The sequence below is a fragment of the Hypanus sabinus genome, chromosome 22 (assembly GCF_030144855.1).
Source record: "Hypanus sabinus isolate sHypSab1 chromosome 22, sHypSab1.hap1, whole genome shotgun sequence".
Taxonomy (NCBI): domain Eukaryota; kingdom Metazoa; phylum Chordata; class Chondrichthyes; order Myliobatiformes; family Dasyatidae; genus Hypanus; species Hypanus sabinus.
The window spans coordinates 6,482,437-6,507,125 of record NC_082727.1 but is presented as its reverse complement, the minus strand read 5'-3'; the positions used below and the strand labels follow the sequence as shown (position 1 = coordinate 6,507,125).

Here is a 24,689-nt window from a genome sequence, read left to right as displayed (position 1 = left end):
TAGATAGTTTCTGCTTCCGTTAAATATGAAACATCAAGTATGGCAGGTCTACCCCACAGGTGAGTTATTGGACAGTGTTGGAGCTTGACTTGTTACAGTCGACTTCAGGTTCCCAGGCAGTGTGTGATCCAGCTGGTGGTGGAAATGATTGCCCGGGCATGTTTCTTGTGATTGCAAGACCCTGTTGGACTTTGATAAGTAGAATACTGCAAGTCTGATCCACTGGTTTATTGGTGAAAGTAATGGCAGGGGAGCTGAGATGCCTTGGTTGTTTTGTGGCCAAGGCGAATGTGCCCAGGGATTGTCTCTTGTGGTTCCCAGTGAAGGAGATGCTGGAGCTTGCTGTGTGCCACTGGATTCTGTACTAGCCCCTCCAGTGTTCACTCCCAGGAGGACAAGCTGGATTGTGGCTGCACTTGTGTGAAATGAGGTACTGCTGTGGATTGGTCATACGGAAATGTGACTCCAGGACAACATCCATGCACCATCAATCTACAGGGCATGATACTCTGGGTCTTGGACTATATAATTATTGTTTTTTTGCAACTATGTTTTCTGCTATCATAATTATATGTGCTATGTGTTGTATCTGACTGTATATTGCTCCTTAGTCCCAGTGGAGCGCTGTTTCATTTGCTTGTGTATGGTTGAATAACAATTAATCTTAAATTTGAACTTGTGCTAACTCTTAACATGTAGCACATTAGCACCACATGGGATGGGGCCAATGCACACTATGAATTCAGCTTTTTATTTATTTAGAGATCCCACACAGTAACAGGCTCTTCCAGCACAACGAATACACCCCGGTGACCAACTAACCTAGTAAACCCTTCGTCTTTGGGATGTGGGAGGAAAGTGGAGCTCCTGGAGGAAACCCACACAGTCACAAAGAGAATGTACAAGCTCCTTACCGAGAGCAGTAGGAATTGAACCCGGATTGCTGGCACTGTAAATCATTAAGCTAACAGCTATGCCTCTTGGAGAAATGAGAAAAAAAATCTTTATGTCCTGGGTGTACCAAGTTCAACGTTATTCTAACTATAAGTAATTTAGTTATTACATGAGCCAATTAGGCTGAAAATGTGGATTTTCAGTGCATTTCAGTGCAAACAGTGCATTTCTATTTTACTGAAATATTCTTTGGTTGGACATTTTAGAGTAGTAAAGTTGAGAATGTTGTATTATATCTTAATAGAGCAAAATCAACATATTTCTACTGGAAGTGTAAGTAATACATCTCTCATAATGAATATTAGAGAGGGAATTATAAACCTGAATTTGCGCAGACAGAAACATCCACCAAAATTTTCTCTTACAGAAATCATATTTATTTTAACACTAACATGGATTAAACAAAACATATAAATAGACCTACTCGGATTGGCAAAATTGACAATCTCTTAACTTTCTTTTTGCATTAGATGAGGATTTGTCATCCCAGCTCACTACAGTGAGGGAGCGATATTCACATTTATGTTCTCTCTATTCATGTTACCTTTTAGTTTGTTATAAATATATTTCCGTTATTAATTCCATAACAATGGACATTTGTGGTTAGGTCAAAGTTCAGTGGAACACTTTGTTTCACAATTACTTGTTTCAGTTTAATGAATGCTTTATTCAATGTAGTATCTACTGCCTCAGTTACCATTTGTCTTTCTCTAATAGATTATTTTTGTAAACTGTCCTTCAGAATTCATGCTTTGATGGTATTGAGCCAACAGTAATGTTTTTCTGGTATTTGGATTTCTAACATGCATTGAGCTTCACTATCAAAGTTCTTTAGGAGATGTAAAACAAATTTTTCCATTTGCACTGACATAACAATTTTCATTTGATTTGTTAAAGCTGTTAATCTATTTTTCTTCAATTTAAGCTAATGGATGATTCTGTCATATGTTCCCATCTCTACCTGACTGACATTAATCTCACTGTGTTTCCTCCCAATACCCAGATATTTGAAGAGGAGCACAGCGTTTTATTTCTGGATCAAGGTGGTGCATTGGTGGCCATTAAACACACACCACAACCAATCCGGCATCTGTGGTAATTGCAGCTTTTATCATCCCAGCTAATCTGCAATTATATATGGCCTTAATGAGATCATATTTAGAGAACTGTGCACAGCTTTGCCTTCTTACTTGCAATATGATTCCATACCCAAATCTCCTATACTCTAAAACTACTCATTCTTTGTTCCCATTAACAGGATTTGTGCTGATGTCCCATTTCCCACAGTGTTGTCTGCACTCAGATCCTTATGGATCTCCAGGATCCTGTCCTGCCCATATCCTTATCATCTACTTCCAATATCCCCAACTTCCAACACAATTTACAAATGCTCCATTCATACACTCTATTGCTTCTAAACTCCATCAGTTACATCTTGTCCCGGTTGGATTGTCTTCCAGCTTTCTGGCTTCCATCTCTCTTCAATAAACAGGAAACACATCATAGAATTTTGTTTGGAGTAAAACTGCAAGTATCCTCAAAAAAATGGAGAGAGTAATTGGAATAAAAATTATTTTCAAAATGCTTGTGGTCTTTTAAATAGAATTGTGATGGAGAATGGTGATATTGCACTAAATCTGACTGTTTTGCTCCAACTTGCATCTTCATTTGTGATTTGCAAAGCATTATATTGTGTTAGAAACCAATTGTGTCTCTTTTCACAAAAGCCTTATAGAAGTCATAGAGTCATAAAGTCAGTACAGCAATGACTTGCTTATGCCAGCCAATATGTTCATCTAAGCCAGATCCATTTACTTATATTTGATCCATTTTTTTCTAAGCACCTTCTACACATGTATCTGTCCATTTGCCTTTTAAATGTTGTTATTATATTTGCATCCACTTCCTCTAGCAGCTCGTTCCATATATGCAATAACCTGTATATGGAGAAGTTGCCCTTCAGGTGCCTTTTAATTTTTTCCACTCTCACTTTAAGCCTATGCCATTTAGCTTTTGATTCCCAATTGTTGCCACTGCTGATTTTATATACCTCTGTACGGTTCACAAAGCATCAAACTCCTATGCTTCATCAAATAAAATTCTTGTCTTTAAAGTTCAATTCCTTGTATAGATAAGAGGTCTCAATCAGAAACATCAACTGACCATTTCCCTCCATAAATGCAGCCAGCCCTATTGTGTTCCTCATGTGTTACTCCAAAGCCCTAGCCTGTCCAACTCATCCCTGTCAAAGACTCCAGTCTTTGAGTCCCAGAAACATACTTGTACCTTTTCTCATAATCTACTAACACTGACTCTCACTCAGTTGAGTTGGCCTTCTCTTCCAAGGTTTTTGTTACCCCTGGGGAAGAAGTGTTTCTTGTTCCACAATCTATATTTGACATAAATTTTGCCATACAGAAGTTTTTAAATCGATACATGAAGATAATTTTTTCCACAATCAGCAACTCTAGACATGCTGTGTTATTTGATTAGCCCAATGCATTTTGTTTTCAAAATGAAGACTATTGCCTTCAATGGAATAATACAAAAACTTCAGGGGTATTGAATGGTAGTTTGAGAAGGAGAAATTAAGAGGTTTTGGAAAAACTATTGCAAATCAAATCTCAAAGTTCTCTGCTTAGTTCCTCTCAGTTTAGTAGCAATTCAAAAGCCAAATTAGGTGAGATCGCATCCCCTTCTGCCACCGAGTTGTTTACGTTTGAAGCAACATTTTCCCAGTGCCCATCTTATGATGCTCTCTGGCACACTGTGGGACCACCTTCACCATATGGATAAGGAGGTGGGTCATTCCCAGCTTCTCAGGGGCAGTGACGGATAAGAAATAAACACCAGACTGCTCAATGACATTCACGGTCTAGAATAAATATTCAAAACACAATCAAAGGCTTGCTTCATTGCTTCCGTCTGCATTCGCTGCGAGGTGGCTGATAGAATGACAACTCGAGCGATTCCACCCATGCCAATTCCACCCATGACTCCTTTAATCATACCTTCAACCTAACCCTCTATCTGATAACAGAGTTACAAATTGAAAGCTGATGGAGTTTTGGCCAGATCAATGCAGAACGGAACCTATGGGGAATTCTAGTCTTTAACTCGATTCACAGTGAGCCTGAAGTCTGTCAGATCTATTCAAATCAAATGGCCACTCTTTACTTGTCATATTTGCAAATGTATGTATGCACAGCTGCAATGAAAATCTTATCTTCAGCAGCATCAGAGGCACATAGCACCAGATAAACAGCATTCACAGGAAAACTAATGCAATTTATGCATAATTTTATAGTTCCTTTCCAAGAAAGAATACAATTAGAAAAAAGACATCCACTATAGGGTAAAGTGATCAATGTAATCATAGCGTTGCTATGATGAGCTAGTGATTAGGGTTGTGCAAGTTATTTCCAGAACTGACCCTCAGTTACTGGATGGGTTCTGCCTCTGCAGAGAGTTCTCTGCTTTGCAAGAAATGCCAGATTGAAGCATGTCTTTTGTGTATGCTCCTTACAAATATATATACGATGCCTTTCTCTATTTTGGTATTCACGTCCAACCAACTATGCAGGGCCTGACAAATTAGACACAGGACTTGGGTCACCAAGTCATTAACCTATCTCTGAGACACCAGTCTAGATAACTGTCTTTCACTCTTGGCCAAGATACTGTGTTTGAGAGGGAGAGAGAGAGATTTTATTTGGTACATCAAAACATTTAGTGAAATGCATAATTTGCATCAAGTCAAATAATCAAGAATTGTGCTAGGCAGCCCACAAATATTGCCACGCTTCCAGCGCCAACAATGCTTGACCACTACCTGTACTCATGACCCCTAAGCCCTGTGTCTTTGGAATGTGGGAGGAAACTGGAGCACCCGGAGGAAACCCATGCAGTCATGGGGAGAACATACAAGTTCCTTGCAGACAGTGGCAGGAATTGAACCCTAATCTTGCTACTGGTGCTGTAAAGCAAGGTGCTTTACACTTGCTATTCTACCATACCATGCTTCATCTTCAAGCATGGCACTATATTTGAGTCTGCATCTATTGACTGTAAGCTCAGTCTCCTGTGCAATTCTGAGCCTATGGATAGAGTAGATCTGCATCCAGTCTGCCACAGCAGATGATGTCATGGCAAATTTTACCACTAGGTCAGCACTGGTCCAGCTGGGTGCCCACTGGATAGTATGGATGAGTTGTGCTGAAAGGCCTTGTTTCCATGCTGTGCATTTAAATTATTTCAATCTGCACAGGTTTTACTCCAGACCTTCAATGAGTAGTGCAGCTCTGATGAACAGTTAGCTGCCAGTCCCAGAGAGCATTGGTGAGAAATCTCTCACCCTTGCTTTGTTCTCTTACAATTTCATCCAGGTCTATCTTTCTACCTCTGCATAACCCCCACTACAACTCCTGAAACTAGCTGTAGTACATCCTCCTTCCCCCGTGACCTATGTTTCATTTGCTTCACAACCCACAAAAGGCAGAGCATTTACCCTGTTCCACCCTTCTCCCAGGAACTGCCTCACAAACACCTGACATCACCATTTTGTCCGCCTCAGAGGTCCATCTGCTCTGCCAAGCGTTATCCAATTCCACTCTAGATGTCTTGTTCTCTGTTTTCTAATGACTTATTTCAAATCTGAGGTGTGAGAAAAACATAGGTTTAAGCCAGATAACAGCAAGAGGAAAAGCAAATGGTGTACAAATCAGCTAAGTTGTTTTTCGATCTGTTTGTGGAATGTATCTCTCATTGGACAATGCAGCTTTTGTTGCCCATCACTCTTACTGGAAATGGTTGTCTTGCTATATACTAAGCTGGATGTGGAGGGGATGTTTCCTGTAGCGGGGGAGCCTCAGAATACAGGGATGTTCCTTGAGGACAGAGATAAGGAAGCATTTCTTCAGGTAGAAAGTGGTGAATCTTTGGAATTCATTGCCACTGATGGTTGCAGAGACCAAGTCATGTAAAATGGAGTTTGATGGGTTCTTGATTAATTAGTTCATCAAAGGTTACAGGGAGAAGGAAGGAGAATGGGGTTGAGAGGGATAATGAATCGGGCGTGATGGAATGGTGGAGTAATTTGATGGGCTGAATGGCCCAATTCTGATCCTGTATTTTATGGTTTTATAGTCATTCAGAGGGCAGTGGGATTGGACTTACATACAGGCCTGATCAGGTAAAGTCATCAGGTTCCCCTCCTTTCAAGGCCATTGGAAGGGATTTTGTGACAATTAAATATTTTCTTGGATACTACAGTGGATTCCATTTTCTTCTTTGAGTAATTAACTATGCAAAAATTCCCAGTTTTCCATGGTGAGCTATTGAGCACATTGTTCATCTAGGCCTCTGCATCATTAGTCTAGCACTGGTATTAGTAGTGTAACCGCAATGCAAACCCCTCTGCAAAGGGTTGTATGGCAAACTTCTTAACTAAAGAGGTTCTTTTGCTCTCTTCCGCCATTAAGGGTGGAAGAGTATTCACTCTCTGTGCTTTAAGTTTTGTTTAAAACTGCATGGTTGTTGACAGTTACACTGGCTGTCTGAGTTAGATCTCTTTGCAGAGCCGAGCTGGCATTGCGAGGGATTCGTGTTGACAGCTGTGAGGTATGAGCAGCTGGTGCAAAGAACCTTCTTCACCTGAACTTGCTGGGTGATTTTTTTTTCTGCACTGCAGTTTGAGATTTATTTGTGATAGGTAACTGGATACCATTCGTTGAAGCTCTTACAACAACTTATCTCATCTTTTCAGGCTGCCCGTGCAGCTTCAAACAGTTTCTAAGCACTTCAGTAAACAATCCATTTCATTTGTAAAAAGATTGAGATTAATCTCACTCCTGAATAAAAATATGGAACTGTTTACCTTTTAAGGGTCTGGCACAGCTGTTTTGAGGGTCAGGATTAATTTTATTCACCATATACATTTGCATGTATGAAGAATTTAATGTAATGTGTTGGCATGGTATGCAACACAAAACAGTAACACTCAAACATGATGCAGAATGAATCAGGTTCAATATCACTGACATACACCATGAAATTTGTTATGCTGTGGCAGCAGTATAGTGCAAGACAGAAAAAATGATAAATTACAATAAGAAATATATACATTAAATAAGTAGTGCAAAAATAATTCAATAATAGTGAGGTAGTGCTTATTAAAAGAATTATGTAAAAATTGTTAAGAGGTTAACGTGGATATGGAATAAAATGTTCATAATTACAATGTATATAAGATTGTTAAAAGTTGTTTAAAGTATTTAGAATGCATTTCAATGACTGACGTAATTGATAGAGAGGGCTAGTGGAGAAGTTAACTCAAACGATTGATCAGATTGACCGATCAAGACGGGTCTCAACTCAAAATGATGAATGTTTATTCATTTCCGTAGATGCTGCCTGACCTGCTGAGTTCCTCTTGAATTTTGTGTGTGTCTTGCTTTTCAATGAATGAATCTTTATATAAATCTAGGATTCCTAACAGATCTAAATCCTGCATGCCATCTCTCACCGGTGTACTGTTTTCATGGGTAGGCTACAGTTCCTATAGTGATGACAGGAGGTCCTATCAGAAACGAACCTCTTTATAAAATTTAGTCAATCATAAAGCTATTGATAAGCTTGATAAGCTATCCACTTAGCATGTAGTGAGTTAAACGTAATTCATTTGATGTACTCAAGGCTTTTTGCTCCCATCGTTACTATGTCTGCATAACACGCCTGTTATTATTTGATTGTTTTAACTAGGCTGAGCTTTGATGAAGGGAGATCTTGGAGTAAATACAGCTTTACCTCAGTTCCTCTCTTCGTAGATGGAGTTCTGGGTGAACCCGGAGAGGAAACTCTGGTAATGACGTGAGTAGAGATATTTTACTTCACTAATGCTGTCTTAAGCTATTAGAAATTAACTTTTTAAATGACCATTGTTTTATCATTGGGTCTGCAGTGAAAGAATAAAGAATGAGGTGCTTTGATACGTGCCATCTGTGGACAGAGGGTAGGTGCTACATTGGAGAATTAGGGTGTCGTATCACACTTTCTAAATTAATTCCATAACCCATGATTGACTGACATATGTTACAGTGCTTCTCAAAGGATGTTAGAAAATGCTTTTGAACTGTTATGATGTAGGAGGACATTAAACATAGAATGATACAGCACAGGTATGGGCCTTTTGGCCCTCAATGTTCTGCTGAACTAACTAAAATAGTAATTAAACACCTACTAAATGCAGAGCGTGCTGAGTATAGGAATGAGCTGCTGAATAGAGTAGTTGAGGCTGGTACAATAGTATCATTTAAGAAAGGTTAGCTCTATTTGTCATATGTACATCGAAACACTGAAACCTACAGTGAAATGCATTGTTTTCATCAACGATCAATACAGTCTGAGGATGTGCTGGGGTGCCACACTTCCAGCACCAATGTAACATGTCCACAACTTACTTATCCTGACCCTAACCCATCCATGTTCCGAATGTGGGAGGAGATCAGAGCACTCAGAGGAAAACCACGCAGCTGTGGGGAGAATGTGAAAACTCCTTACTGACTGAAGTTGGAATTGAAACTCAATTGCAGTTGATGGCTCTGTAAAACATTATGATAGCTGCTAGACTACAGTGCAACTATTGGATGTGTACATGGAGAGGCGGGAATAAGTGCTGAACACAGGAAATTGGGAACTACCTTAGTGGGCACTGAGGTCAACATGGACTGGTTGGGCCAGAGGACCTGTATCTATGCTGCATCGTAGTACTGTAAATGAGCCCATTCTGCCAACTCAGGTTCGTATCCCTTCATTTTCTTCATACTTATGTGTCTACCTAAGTGCTTCCATTGTATTTGCCTCCACTACCACCCCAGCACCCATTACACTGTTGTCACATTTTCTTTGAAATTACACCTTGTTGCCTTAAATTCATGCTATCCAGTTCAGCCCTGGGAAAAGCAATCTGGCTGTCTACTCAATCTGCTAAAGTTTGTCAACAGAACATACAACTAATAAAAAAAGAAAAACACAGACCTGGGAATTACATGTCTACTTTTTACTTGCTTTTAGTGAGGTGTGCAGTTCTAACCTGGTTGTGTGATATCGTATGCCATTCACATACTTTTACATATAACCCATAATGAATTATGTAAACAACAAAGAATGCTTAATCAAACAATGTATTTACAATATTACTTAAATATTACCTCTACTGCATTTGGAGTGCATTGCATACTAAGTTATGCAGAGAGTTAATCACCTGAGCAGGAAGCTTTCTTCAGGGATTTTAATGAGAAAAGATATTGCTGTTTCAAGGGCAAATAGAGATGGAGATGAAAGGAGCCAATGGAGATGGACGTCTTTCTATCACATGTGCTTCCAATTAACCCACACAGGAAATGATGTAAAACACAGTTTACAAACAGGAAGTGATGTTTTTTTTCAAAATGAACATCCACAATATCAAACTTAATTACTGAAACTAAAAATCAAATAATCATTTCATGAAGTCTTTGGCAGTCTCAGAGACAAGTCTTGAAGCAGTATTACTGCACAGCCTTTAAGTGTTCTCACTTCAAAGACATCGTATTTAATGACGTACTTCCCCGTGGTAATGTTGGATGAGCAGACTGGTGTGGGAATGTCTGATGGGTAGACTGGTGCTAACCCAGACTGACGATTGAGTAAGGTACCCCTAATGTGTGTTTACTAATACATCCTCCAACCCACCGTCACCCACCAGAGTCACGAAAGGGACGGAGTTCACTACAGTAACTGTGGATTGGAAGAGGCCCCTGCTTTGTGATGCAGTGTACATCTTCTGCATTCACTGGTCTTTGAACAGCAAGGGTTCTAACCTTTACCCGATTCAGTTGCTCTGCGCTGAGAGGTTGCTTACAAATGTGCCAGACACTGCTAAGGCTGTCTTTGACTACTCCTACAATCTTCTCTTCATGTAAATACAGTTTTACTCTCACAGGGTATGAAATACTTATTCTGCAGGACATTAGTCTAAAGTGCAGGGACTGTGGGCTGCTGATCACCAGCAAGCCAGCCTTCACCCACTATGACCCAACCCAGGCCTGGACATTGGCCATGAGGTGTATCAGGATGAACATTGTGCTGTCCACAGGGCAGCATGCTAGTGCAATCTGTACCAGTGACCTGGATTCAATTCCTGCTGCTCTCTGTAGGGAGTTTAGCTTTCTCCCCATGACTGTGTGTTTCCTCCAGGTGCTCTGGTTTCCTCCCACAGTCCAAAGATGTTCCAGTTGATAGGTTGATTGTTCATTGGAAATTGTCCTGTGATTAGACCAGGATAAAATCGAGAGTTGCTGGGTGGCATGGCATCTCAACCAATCAATCAATAAATAAATAATATACATGGATGGTGTCTCTGGCAAGCAAGGGGAGGATCTTAGCAGAAGGATGAAGTGTAGCATCTTGTCAGCAATGTGAATGGTATGGTGTGAATGACATGTGCAGCTTCAGGAGATGGGATTTCACCCTGGTCTCACTCAGTGAGAGCTCACAGGAGTAAGCAGATCTCCCCTCCCATTGACCCCATGACAAATCCACTGGCTCTACTTCTGACAACCGCTGTCCAAGAACATGTCTTTAGAATGCATGGGGAAGAAGCTGAAGAATGCTCAATTGACCCCCTGCCGTATGCTGAATCAACAGCCCAAGGTGCTGCCCTGAATTTACAGCTGTATCTGGGTCTACTTCTTCTTAAGTGTCAATAGTTCTTGACTCAGTTTCCTGGAGGCCACTGGTGTTCGCTGCACTGAGACTCCATCTGTACACTGAAATATATTGTTACTGCTTCTCCAGTTCCCCTTGCTGCTCTCATCGGACTCTCCACATGACAGTCTTGTCCACATTTGGATTGACTCTGCCTCAGGGCTTCTCTGTCCAGACTCAGCACCTCAATGCCCAAAGGTGATTTATCTTCACAGCTGGGACAGCAAGAGAGGGCTGAGCAGTTGGTCTGCACGATAATACACTGATGTGCCTAATGTTAAATAATAACAAAGGAGCCTACAGTGAAGTCATCACCCTGATCCAACCTGATCTGATCAACCAATGTCACAAAAACAAAGGAGCTGGTTGTGGATTACAAGAGGAATGGAGACAGCCTAACCCCTATTGACATCAATGGATCTGGGGTTGAGAGGGTGAACAGCTTTAAGATCCTTGGCATACACACCAAAGACCTCACGTGGTCTGCACACACCGACTGTGTGGTGAGAAAAAGCACAACAGCACCTCTTTCACCTCAGACGGTTGAGGAAGTTTGGTATGAGCCCCAATTCCTAAGGACTTTCTGCAGGGGCACAACTGAGAGCATCCTGACTGGCTGCATCACTACCTGGTATGGGATCTGTACTCCCCTCAATCGCAAAGCTCTGCAGAAAGAGGTGCAGACAGCCCAGCACATCTGGAGATGTGATCTTCCCACTATTCATGACATTTACAAAGACATATGTAAATAAGGCCCAAAGGATCACTGGAACCCGAATCACCCCAACCACAAACAGCTCCAGCTGCTACCATCTGGAAAATGGTACTGCAGTATAAAAGCCAGGACCAACAGGCTCTGGGACAGTTTCTTCCACCAGGCCATCAGACTGATTAATTCATACCGATACAATTGTTTTTCACATTATATTGACTGTCCTGATGTACATACCATTTATTACAAATTTCTATAAATTACACAGTGCTCATTTAGACAGAGACATAACACAAAGATTTTTACTCCTCATGTATATGAAGGATGCAAGTACTAAAGTCAATTCAGTTCAGTTCAATTCAATTCAGTTTAGTGTCATTGAAAGGATGAAAGGTAATGCACTTGGTGCACTGTTCAGCCCTTGTTTGCTCTTAAGTGGTGTGCACCAATGTGTTTCCAAGTTGGATGACTTTGGGCACTTCTCAATTTGTACCTTAAATGTAGATTTACCATTCTTTGGGGTTATATCTGAAGCAGAGGATGCAAGCTCAGGAGGAAGGATGGGTAAAAATTTAGTGTGAAGCTGGTTCCTATCTTTGCTGCTTTGATTTCATCGTCTTGAGCAACTATATTGCATTAGACTAGTGCTCATGGTCAGCTCTTCCTAGAGAGATGACCTCCACTGTCTAAGTCAGCTGCTGCTTCATACACCTTTGTCTCTGCTAAAACAGCCTCAGCTTCATGCTTGCTCTTGCGCACACTCTGTAGCTTCGACACGAACTTTCTCCATGTCTCTGTGTGCTTTCTCGATGTTTATACAAGCTTTTACAATTAGCATTTCAGCTTCATGCTAAGCAAATGCTACCTTTATTCTTGCCACCTCAGCTTTGGTGTGGGCTCGTGCTGCAGTTCAAAACAGCCTATAAGCCCTTCCAGCTAATAAAATAGCTTCAAAAGAGCAGAAGTGGAACCTGCACTGACCAGTAAAGGCGAGATGAAATTAACTGCAAGAACTCAACAAGCCTGTGCTGACCTGATCTTGCTCTCTCCCCACTTTCCTGTGTAATCCTATTCTGATATTCCTAGAACCACTTCTCACTAACACTCTTGGACTGAATGCCCAATTCTTGCCACCCACTGAACAGAGACAGTCAAACCAAGCACCAGTTGGAAAATACTGACAGATTTTTAGACCAAATTGGACACTTCTCTGCAGCAGCTTATGGTTCCACAAATTGCTTGGGGCTGATCTTGACTATGTGTGACAGTGTAAAATGGGCAATGGCCTCTTCTACATCTCCACCAATTGCTCTTTGTGTCTTAAGCTTGGGTGATATTTTTATCTAGGTTTATAACACAAGTGTACAGGGCTCAGTCTGTACGAATGATGTGTAACAATTTCACAGCCCTCCCAGAACAAACCATGCGGATACCCAGCACTACATTATTCATTCAGTGTGTCTCTCTGATTATCTTTTCTTCCCTGCAATTCAGATTGGGAAAGTTGAAAAGACTATGCATGTTCAGAATCAGAAACAGAATTAGATTTAATATCACTGAACTGGCATGTTCTGAAGTTTGTTGTTTTGCATCAGCATTATAGTGCAATACATAAAAATACCATAAATTATAAAAAAGACATATGGATATGTAACCCCCTCACCGGGCCCGTGTGCAAACTTGGCTCATTAGCGGGCTCTGCTAACAGCCATGAGACTGTGGTGAGAAGGCCACCTGTCACAAACAATGTAAGTATGGAGTTTAACCAAACAGGAGCGTCATGATGTTCCAATTACAGAATCCTCGATTTGAGCAAATACTGTGTAAGTACTGCCCATACACGATTGTGGGTCGGCAAGAAATAACAGGTCATACACCACATAGAATTATGAAGAAACACACCTTATGCAACAGATATTAGGAAAGAAAAAATAAAAAAAATAAAAGGGCCCATTACAGTTAAACCAGTCCAATGTGCACGTGAAGTTGGAGTTCATCCTGCGTTGTCTTTAGTCACGCACTGGACCCAAGGTCTTGGTGAAAGCACACACCACATTCCGAATTTCTCTCGAAATCTATCTGGAATCAACGGGCTCTCGCTCAGGAGTATTGGCCCTTTCTCCTTGGATCCAGTCGTTAGCACAAAACATTTTGTGCAACGGAGACTTCCTTTCCAAAGGCATTCTATGGCATCTTCCCTTCTCCCCAGCTCCTGCTAAAAACCCAATTCTGTCCTTCAGAAAACATTACCCCACAACTCTTTAGAACTTCCTGTCACAACCCACAAACCTGATTGGTTGACTCACATTCCCAAGATGGACAACATGTGTCCTTATCTTTAGCCGAAGCTGAAACACACTTTCCAACATGGCACACTGCTTTTACAGAAAAATGCTGATGTTAACTACCCCATATCATAACAGTAGAAATCTTAACTAGGGGGTTACATATATATAAATTAAATTTAAAAATAGGTGCAATTTGACAGCAAAAATACTGAGGTAGTGTTCCTGAGTTGGTTCATTGTCCATTCAGAAATGGTTCTATCAAGTGATGCTGTGTCTTAGCTTGGAGAAAATTAGAAGTCGAACCTTTGAACCTTTATTTGATTTTGAGAAGAGATGGGGCTCATTTGCTCGTTATTATCATTTCAGTTAACAGGTAGATTTCTTCCACGATCTAAATATAGTTTTTTTTTATATATCTTTTTTTCTTGTTGGCGGTTTGATGTTTATTTTTAGAAGCTTTTTGTATGACGCATGGCTCCAGGGTTGTACCTCCAATGGGTTTCTTTTTTTTCCTCACTTTTCTTGCTTAGTAGGGTTTTTATTTTATTCACAAAATTTTCAATTCTTAAGATAATTTCCTCTTTTAAGAGGCATTGTAAGTGTTGTTACTTCAATGTACTTGTGCTATTTTTGAATAATAGCACAATATAGCCTCTGACTATACTTGGTACCTACCTTCTATTCTTCAGTAGCGGAGGCAAATGTCAACAGGTTGGAAATCCTTGAAAAGCTCAGAGGGAAACGTTAAAGATCCACAGCAAAAACTGAAATAATTTACTGTTTTTACTTGTGTTTGGTTATGTAAGAAATAACAGTAATTGAGTCTGCGTTCATTGTTTAAAGTAAATTTATTATCAATGTACATATATATCACCAGATACAATTCTTTCCTTGTGGACAATTACAGCAAATATAACAAACACAAATAAATCAATGAAAGGCCACACCCAACAGGTCTGACAACAACTGATGTGCAAAGATTGAGTGAAGTCATCCCCTCTGGTCAACAGCCTGGTGGGTCAGAGGTAATAACTGGTCCTAAACCTGTTCCCACACAAAGTAAGTTCTTGATAGATGAGCTTACATACATCCACAGCCTCCCAACTCACCTGAAGGAACTTGGAGGTAATTAATAAGTCCCAGTTAATCAGCTTAGGCCAATTTGAGATGTAGCCCAGGTTGAAGAAGTTTTCTTAAGATCGAATAGCACTTAATTATTTATTGATGTCTTAACCAATGCACACACTTTGGCAGATCATCCACTTTTTAATCAGCCTGAGGTCTCACAGTCACTAGGTTGAAACGCTACCTATGGTTTATGCTGCTTCTTATTTCAAAGTCTAATTCAAAGAACAATTTGATACAATTCCAACACTTCCTGCACTTTCCAATTGCCATTCTATTAATGGTTACTTTAATCAATTTATTTTAATCACATTTCTGCTGAGAAATAATACTGATTTGAAAATAATACTGATCTGACAATCTGCTCATGCATGTTTTACATTTTTAATTAGTAATGTTCATTTCTATGCTTGTGCAGGATATCTGAAACACAGACAATTAACTTACCCAAGAGATTGTAAGTAATTGTAGAAAGTAAAGAGATAACATGATGGTCCTAGCACTCTTGCATTTTAACCCATCTGAACTGGTTCCCACTTCAACAGAGTAACACAAAACGACATCCATCTATTTCAGCCTGACATTCAATTGGCACACGTTAGCAACCAACTAACTCAATCTGGCAACAAATTAACCTAGCAATGATTCGTTCTGCGTGAACAGTATGCAAGACAAGTTTTTTTTTGTACTTTAGTACTTGACAATAATAAACTAATATGAATACCAATCTGATTAACATATTGGGTCAGAGTGGTGAAGCAGTGAACGCAATGCTTTACAGCATTGGCTGTAAGAACGCGTTTCAATTCCCACTACTGTCTATAAGGACTTTGTGCGTTCTCCCCGTGACCATGTGGGTTTCCTCTGGGTGTTCCAATTTCCTCCCACTGTCCAAAAAGATGCATAGGGTAGGGTTTATGAGTAGTGCGTGTGCTATGTTGGCCCTGTGGTGATGCTTGCAGGCGGTCCAGCACAACCTTCACAGATTTGATTTGATACGAACAACCCTTGTTTCAATCTATATGTGACAAATAAAAAGCATCTTAATCTTGTCTAGATTTTGTAATCTACTCTGAAATTCAACTAATCCAGAGTGGCATCCAGCTAACCCAGTTCAGTTCTCAACTGAACAGGTCTCTCACAGAGCAAAACCAGTACTGGATCCAACTAAACACTTGGATATCCAACTAACCTGATCCCGTACTCAACTAACACAGTATGGCACACATCTTATTTAGGCTACCATCCATCTAGTCCAGTTTTAGATTAACTAATCCAGACAGGCCAGCCAATCCTGACTAATACCTATCCAAGACCATAGGCTACAATGGCATCCTAATAACACAGATTAACAACTAGCTAACCAGTCTGGCACAGAGCTGGCCTACAGTGGAACCCAACCAATTCCCTCCTGCATCCATTCAACCCAGAATGGCAGAGCAGTAATTTAGTTCAACACCCGACTAACCCAGACTGGCATCCAGTTAATGGTGACTGGCACTGAGATAAACCCAGTCTGGCGCCCAAGTAATCCAGTCTACTTCTAACCATCCCTGACCCATTTTCAACTATCCCAGATGGAGCACTCTTCTAGTTGGCATCCAATAACTCAGCCAAATATCTAGTTTAATCAGACTGTCACTCAACTGAACAAGCCTGGCTAATCTGATTTAATATCTAATAATAATCCTGCCTTGCATTAAAACAATATGGATACCAAATGGCTCAGACAGCTGCCTGTTGCATTCATTGTTTCAGCTAATGAATGAGTTAGCTAACCCCAGCTAACTTTTGTTTCATACAATGTATTTTGAACACTACCACATCACTGATGCTGCCACCATACCCAAACAATTATTTCCAAATGCCTGCTCCAACTTGACTATAGATACTTTCTCTCAGATGTTTCTTAAATTAGTTTGCCTTCTTTCATAATCATTTGTCCAGTTGTTTCACCCTGAGACACAGGAGATTCTGCGGCTGATGGAAACCAGGAGCAACACACACAAGTGATTGTTGAAACACAGCAGGCCAGGCAGGAAGGGAATGATTAGTCAATGTTTAGGACTAAGAGACTTTAACATGCCTAGAAAGGGAAAGGCCTACTTCCTGATAGTTTGTGTTCCTTCCATTTCCCCACCACAACTTTTTTAGTCAGGCTTCTGCCCCATCCCTACCTGCTGTCTGAGTCCCTGAATGGTGTCAGGGAGGAGGTGAATGGACTTCTGTTTCCAGTGATAAGTGTCAGGAGGGAGATCTGTGGGGAAGGATGGTGGGAGCCTCCTGCACATCAGTGAGACCCGACATAGACTGGGGGGACCACTTTATTGAGCACTTTCACTCTGTCCACAACATGCAGAATCTCCCAGTGCCTAAACCCAATTTCCAGGAAAAGTTAGTCCATGGCTTCCTTTACTGCCAAGATGACACCACTCTCAGGCTGGAGGAGCAGCACTTCATATTCCGTCTGCGTAGCCTTCAACCTGTCAGTATGAACATTGATTTCTTTAATGTCTGGCAATTTCTCCACCTTCCCCCTTCTCTTCTTCTTCCAGTCCTCATTCTTACTTCCTTCCCACCTCTTCACTTCTTCTTCATCCCTTTACCTTTTCCACCTATCACCTCCCAGCTTTTCACATGTACCCCTCCTACACCCATCCGCTTTTCACCTCACCTGGCTTCACTAGTCACCTGCTAGCTTTCATTCCTTTCCCTCCCCCACCTTCTTACTCTTGCTGCTTCCCTCTTTCTTTCTAGTCCTGAAGAAGGGTCTTGGCCAAAAAATGTTGACTTTTTTTTCCTTTCCATAGATGCTAACTGCCCTGCTGAGTTCCTCCAGCATTTTGTCTGTATTACACTGGATTTCCAGCATCTGCAGGACCTCTTGTACCTACAGGTCGAAGAGAATAGGTTTAATTCGACATTTTGTTTGGCACAGATCTTGTAGGAAGAAAGGCCTGTTCCTGTGCTGTACTTTTCTACATGCTATGCAATCAAAACAGAGTGGGCTGCTTTTAAAACAAGGCGTAACATGTCTGAACCACCAGCGTCCTGTCATCCTCATCTCACTAATAAGCAAATGCTTTGAGAGGCTGGTCAAGGACTCCACCTGCAGCATTGCCATCACCCACACTGGACCATCTACAATTCGCCTACCAACATAACCGATGGACAGATAACGCATTAGCAACAGCTCTACACACTGTCCTTACACACCTGGAGAAGAAGGACGCTTATGTGAGAATGCTGTTCTTGGACTACAGTTCAGCATTCAACACCATAGGTCCCCCGCAGGCTCAGAGATCTCAGCCTTCAGCCTGCCTTGTGCAGCTGGATCCTGGACTTTCTATCAGGTAGCCAGCAGGTGATAAGAATGGGCTCCCTCACCGCTACCCCTCAACACAGGTGCCCTCAGGGCTGTGTCCTAAGCACCTTCTTTACTCTCTGTATACCCTGACTGCGTCACCACCCACAGCTCCAATTTGCTAATTAAATGTACCGAGGACACTACATTGATTGGCCTTATCTCAAACAATAACGAGGTGGCCTACAGGGAAGAAGTCATCTCTCTGACACAGTGGTGTCAAGAAAACAACCTCTTCCTCAATGTCACAAGAACAAGGGAACTGGTTGTGGACGACAGGAGGAATGGAGACAGGATAACCCCTATTGACATCAATGGATCTGGGTTTGAGAGGGTGAACAGCTTTAAGTTCCTTGGCCTACGCATCACTGAGGATCTCACATGGTCTGTACATACCGACTGTGTGGGGAAAAGAGCACAACTCCTCTTTCAATAGACAATAGACAATAGGTGCAGAAGTAGATCATTTGGCCCCTCGAGTCTGCACCGCCATTCTGAAATCATGGCTGATCATTCACTATCAATACCCAGTCCCTGCCTTGTCCCCATATCCCTTGATTCCCCTATCCATCAGATATCTATCTAGCTCCTTCTTGAAAGCATCCAGAGAATTGGCCTCCACCGTCTTCCGAGGTAGTGCATTCCACACCTGCACAACTCTCTGGGAGAAGAAGCTCTTCCTCAACTCTGTTTTAAATAACTGACCTCTTATTCTCAATCCATGCCCTCTGGTACTGGACTCTCCCAACATCTGGAACATATTTCCTGCCTCAATCCTATCAAATCCTTTAATTATCTTAAACGTTTCAATCAGATCCCCTCTCAATCTCCTCAATTCCAACGTGTACAAGCCCAATCTCTCCAATCTCTCTGCGTAAGACAGCCCTGCCATCCCAGGAATCAACCTAGTGAATCTACGCTGCACTTCCTCAACTGCCAGAACGTCCTTCCTTAAACCTGGAGACCAAAACTGTACACAATATTCCAGGTGTGGTCTCACCAGGGCCCTGTACAAATGCAAAAGGACATCCTTGCTCTTGTATTCAATTCCCCTTGTAACAAAGGCCAACATTCCATTTGCCCTCTTCACTACCTGTTGCACTTGCTCATTCACCTTCATTGACTGGTGAACTAGGACTCCTAGGTCTCTTTGCATTTCTCCCTTACCTAACTCTACACCGTTCAGACAATACTCTGCCCTCTTGTTCCTGCTTCCAACGTGGATAACTTCACATTTATTCACATTGAATGACATCTGCCAAGTATCTGCCCACTCACCCAGCCTATCCAACTCTCCCTGTATTCTCCTAATGTCCTCTTCGCATGTCACACTGCCACCCAGTTTAGTATCGTCAGCAAACTTGCTGATATAGTTTTCAATGCCCTCATCTAAATCGTTGACATAAATCGTAAAGAGCTGTGGTCCCAATACAGAGCCCTGTGGTACCCCACTAGTCACCTCCAGCCAGTCCGAGAAACACCCATTCACTGCTACCCTTTGCTTTCTATCTGCCAACCAGTTTTCTATCCATGTTGAAACCCTGCCCCCAATGCCATGAGCTCTGATTTTACTCACCAATCTCCTATGTGGCACCTTATCGAGTGCCTTCTGAAAATCTAGGTACACTACATCCACTGGCTTACCCTTGTCTAACATCCTTGTTACACCCTCAAAAAACTCCAACAGATTAGTCCAGCATGATTTGCCCTTGGTAAATCCATGCTGGCTCAGCCTAATCCTATTACTGCCATCAAGATATGCCACTATTTCGTCCTTAATAATGGACTCAAGCATCTTCCCCACGACTGACGTTAGGCTAACAGGGCGATAGTTCTCCGTTTTCTCCTTCCCTCCCTTCTTGAAAAGTGGGACAACATTAGCCACTCTCCAATCATCAGGAACTGATCCTGAATCTAAGGAACATTGGAAAATGATTACCAATGCATCCACAATTTCCTGAGCCACCTCTTTTAGAACCCTCGGATGCAGACCATCTGGTCCCGGGGATTTATTAGGCTTCAGTCCTACCAGTCTACTCATCACAGTTTCTTTCCTAATGTCAATCTGTTTCAATTCCTCTGATATCTTATGACCCTGGCCCAACCATACATCTGGGAGATTGCCTGTGTCCTCCCTGGTGAAGATGTTTCACGTCAGACGGTTGAAAAAGTTTGGCACAAGTCCCCAAATCCTGAAAACTTTCCACAGGGAGCATCCTGACTGGCTGCATGACTGCCAGGTATGGGAACTGTACTTCCCTCAGTTACAGGACTCTGCAGAGAGTGCCGAGTGCAGCTGTAATGTGAACTTCCCCCTATTCAGGACATTTACAGAGACAGGTATGTAAAAAGAGCCTGAAGGATTATTGGGGACCCGAGCCACCCCAACCACAAGCTGTCCCCACTGCTACCATCAGGGAAATGCCAGGATAAAAGCCAGGACCAACAGGCTCCGGGACAGCTTCTTCCACCAGGCCATCAGACTGATTAATTCACGCTGATACAATTGTACTTTTATGCTATATTGACTATCTTTTTGTACATACTATTTATTACAAGTTGCTATAAATTGTACATTGTAGACATATTTAGATGGAGATGTAATGTAAAGATTTTTACTCCTCATGTATGTTAAGGATGTAGAGAATAATATCAATTGAATTGAATACAATTTAATTCCTAATCTGAGGCACATTCTCTCATTAGCATCCAGCTAATAATCAAGGCAGAGTAGACTGTTCTGCCCAGCAATTAAATCACCCCCCCCAACTAAATCACCCATAATTTACAAAACACATTGAATTCAGTGGAAGTAAATCTCTGGAGGAGAATAACACCAGCAGCCAATAGCTGTGGATTCCTTATGATGTGGCCATCACAGATAAAATTATTCTCCTGGACCTTTTCATTCACAACATTTCTTTCCCAGGATCTTGCTGTATACAATGGGGCTGGTGCATGGTCTTCGCCTTTTGGAAAAGAATTGTTGTGTGAATGTGATCAAAGCAAGACCATAACTTATTAGCATGGATTCATATTGGCCCTTTTTCTCCATTTTGTCTTTGGTAGTGTATTTGGTCACCTCAGCCACCGCTCTGATTGGCAGCTGGTTAAAGTGGACTACAGGTCCATCTTCAGTCGGAGGTGCATGGAAAATGATTTCCAGGACTGGAAGCTGCATAGTCAGGTGAGTGATGAAATCAACTTCCAGCTTCCCCCCATCCCAACTCCACCTTCATTCCTCTCTCCATCTCCCCTTCCCCCTTTCTTCTCCCTTTCCCATACCCCATACCACCTTGCTTAAATCCCCAGAATTCACATCTTGCTTCCTTATCCCTTTACCAACACCAGCTTTTCGTCACTCTCTCCACCACCCCTCATCCCTACCATCCACCCCTCTGCACACTTACCTTATCCCAGCTGCACATTGCTCTCTTCCCACTTATCAACCCCAGAGGTTAGCGCATTCCTCTACAGTGCCAGTGATCACTGATCGGGTTCAATTTCCATATCTGCCCATAAGGAGTTTGCCATTACTGCTGCGAACTGCAGTTTCCTCCCATGTTCCCAAGACACACATTTAGAGTTAGGGTTAGTATGCTGTTGGCATGCTACATTGATGCCAAATGCATGGCAACACTTCCAGGCTGCCTCGATGATTTGATCTGATGGAAATGACATATTTCACTGTATGTTTAAATCAGGAATTTCTAAACTTTTAATGTCATGGATCCCTACCATTAATTGAAGGGTCCATGGACCCCAGCTTTAAATGTTTCAATGTTCATGTGGCAAATAAAGCTAATTGTCTTATCTTTTAAACCCCTCTCCCACCTCGTCTGTCCCAGCTCCAGCTCCATCACTTCCTCACCTCAGCTTCCCCAACCTAACATTATCGTTACTCCCCACTCATCCTTCCACTCAACAACCTGTCCCTCCTCCTACCCAAACTTCATCCCCTCCAATGTCCCTCCTCTCCAACAATGCCTCCTCATTTCCAATTCACTACCAACTTCTTTTCCTGCTCCCTTCAGACTCTATCCTCACCTCATCTCTCTCCCAACCATATCTCTGTGGTGTACCTTCAACATCAATCGCTCTGAAAGTTGTGTATTTTGGTACCAACAAAAGCCATTCCTTCTCCTTCAGATGACTTAATTTAGTAGTATGTGGCTCCCAAGTCATTAAGTCTTCATACATTGCTTGGAGACTTCGATAAAAGCCAGAAAAAACTGTTTAGAGACTACTTTTGCTGAATGTAATAGCCACAGAATCTAATAACCTATCTCCCCCATCATGATCTAATTGCTTTGATTTGGTTTATTGGGTCTCATATGACATATTTTGCCTGGAGGCTTAACATAATTAATTTCCAATTGACAGTTCACCCTCCTAGTCTAAATACCTTCCCTCATGGATTGTGACATCTGGTCGACACAGTGTACAGGGTGAAGCTGGTGAATACTTAATGGGGGTGATCACTGACCAGCAGTTTGGCATTCAGGGGAGATCCCTGCTGGATAAAATTGAATGGATTTTTATTTAGACAAGGCACAAAAGACAGCCTGTTGCAATGGTTCTCAGTTGACAATACACAAAAGTGGGCTTGCTTCAGTAGACTTCAATCCACACAGAATTGAACCTGAATCGAATAAGTCTCCCTGTTTTATGCCTGGTGACAGCTCAGCTCACTGACAGGCTCACTGCTTGTTAAACTAGCTGCACATCACAGAGCCCATTCATCCAACATATCTTCTATACTGTAACAGCATCTCAAGTCACCAAAATAAAAATCTGCAGTTACAGAGTAAGAGCAAGAAAATCAACGGAAACACATTTCTGGGAAAACTCAATAGGTCAGGCTGTATCTAGGGAAAGAGAAGCAGTTAATCTGAGACGCAGAGCAACATGCACAAAATGCTGGAGGAACTTAGCAAGTCAGGCAGCATCTGTGAAGTGAATATACAGTCAAAGGGTCTCAACCCAAAACATTGACTGTTTATTTCCCTCCATCAATGCTGACTGACTTTTTGTGCTCCTCCAGCATTTTGAATGTGTTCAAGATTTCCAGCATCCACAGAATCTCTTGTATGTAGACAAGCTGAAGTGCCTCAGTTTGAAATACCAATGTTTATTCTCCTTCATAGATGCTGAGTGTCTCGTTGAGTTCACTCTCACCTCCCCTGGGGAATTCAGCTTTTTGAAACAAGGCGGTGATGAGGTCTAGAGCCCAGTGCCCCTGGAAAATCATAGAATGGTTAACAGGAACACAGAGTTATTTGTACTAGCAACATATAATATTCTATGGTTTGAAGGTCAAATCTCACTATGTTGAAAAATTTTAACTTTATTGCCTTTCACTGAAATTAAACAACAATATTGTCCAGGCAACTATAGAATTGGTGTAGACACAGTTCTCAGGTTTACTAATGTCCAAATATAGACAGTCAGATCAACATGTGAATTAATCCATTTATAGTGCATTCCCAGGTCACATATGCCCAATTTATGGACAGTCCTGTATGTAATTAAATTCAGTTGTCCAATGTGCATAAATATGTTTGCTCCTAGACTGACAGAACTAGTTTCATCTCCTCATTAAACAACTTATCAGTTTTAAATGCCTTTGATCCACTTATTAGTATTGTTCCATTTTATTATTTCATGTATTTGTTTCTTGATTAGTACAATGTCAAAGGTTATGGGAAGAAGGCTGGAGAATGGAGCTGAATGGGAAAATAAACCAGCCATGATCAAATCAAGCAGACTCGTTAGTCCAAATGCCCTAATATCCTATATCGTGAGCATGTGGTTGCCATATCGAGTGATTTTGGTGCATTTTCCAATTAATTTAAGAACAAAATTGACCTATGGATGTCATTAAAACAGAGGCTGTTCATTACCAGGAATAGCCTGCTCTATTTTAATTTAAGTTGACGTCCATGGTTTGACCACTGTGAGAGTTCTACTCACTAAATGGCTAGGTGAGCAGTAATACGTTCCAATTTAATTTTGGGGAAGTGTTGTTGTAGTGTTTAAGTTTTTAACAAGCTCCTGGTAGGAAGGGTTAAGCTTGTTGATTTAGTTCCCTCACATGCTACTGTATTTCTGTTTCCCCTCTCTTCCCCACCACCACCACTCTTCCGTGTCTCTGTAATCAGCAGGTAGCTTGCTTCTTCGTGCTTGTGAGCAGTTGTCCTTTAATCTGCCAGCAGGAATGTGCAGTGCGAGCAACCTCAAGTGGATCTTGCTTTGATTTTTCTTTCCTTCCCGATCCCTTTTATGTGGCTCCCCATTGCAGCTTGGCTGAGATCAATGGCTCAGTACATCAAGGACTGCAAGCAGGAGGAGGAAATTTGTTGCCCAAGTCTTATCATTCTGTAACTCAGCTACTGCACTGCAAGTTGTTATGCTGCCAGACACAAAATTATATCTGCCCTGCAGCCACTCACTTGTTGCTTCCTTCAACCCAAGAAGAAACAGTGGTGAGGGGTTAGATTTT

General features: G+C 41.6%; 1 protein-coding gene across 1 annotated transcript in view; it reads left to right on the top strand.

Annotated features, from left to right (window-relative positions):
- The window catches only part of LOC132379726 (VPS10 domain-containing receptor SorCS1-like), a 1,404,942-nt gene that overhangs the window by 1,213,265 nt on the left and 166,988 nt on the right, over positions 1-24,689 (top strand). Inside the window, exons 13-15 of the mRNA XM_059948015.1 lie at positions 1,958-2,049; positions 7,714-7,821; positions 21,257-21,374. Coding sequence (XP_059803998.1) covers positions 1,958-2,049; positions 7,714-7,821; positions 21,257-21,374 — 318 coding nt within the window. The remainder of the gene's footprint in view (positions 1-1,957; positions 2,050-7,713; positions 7,822-21,256; positions 21,375-24,689) is intronic.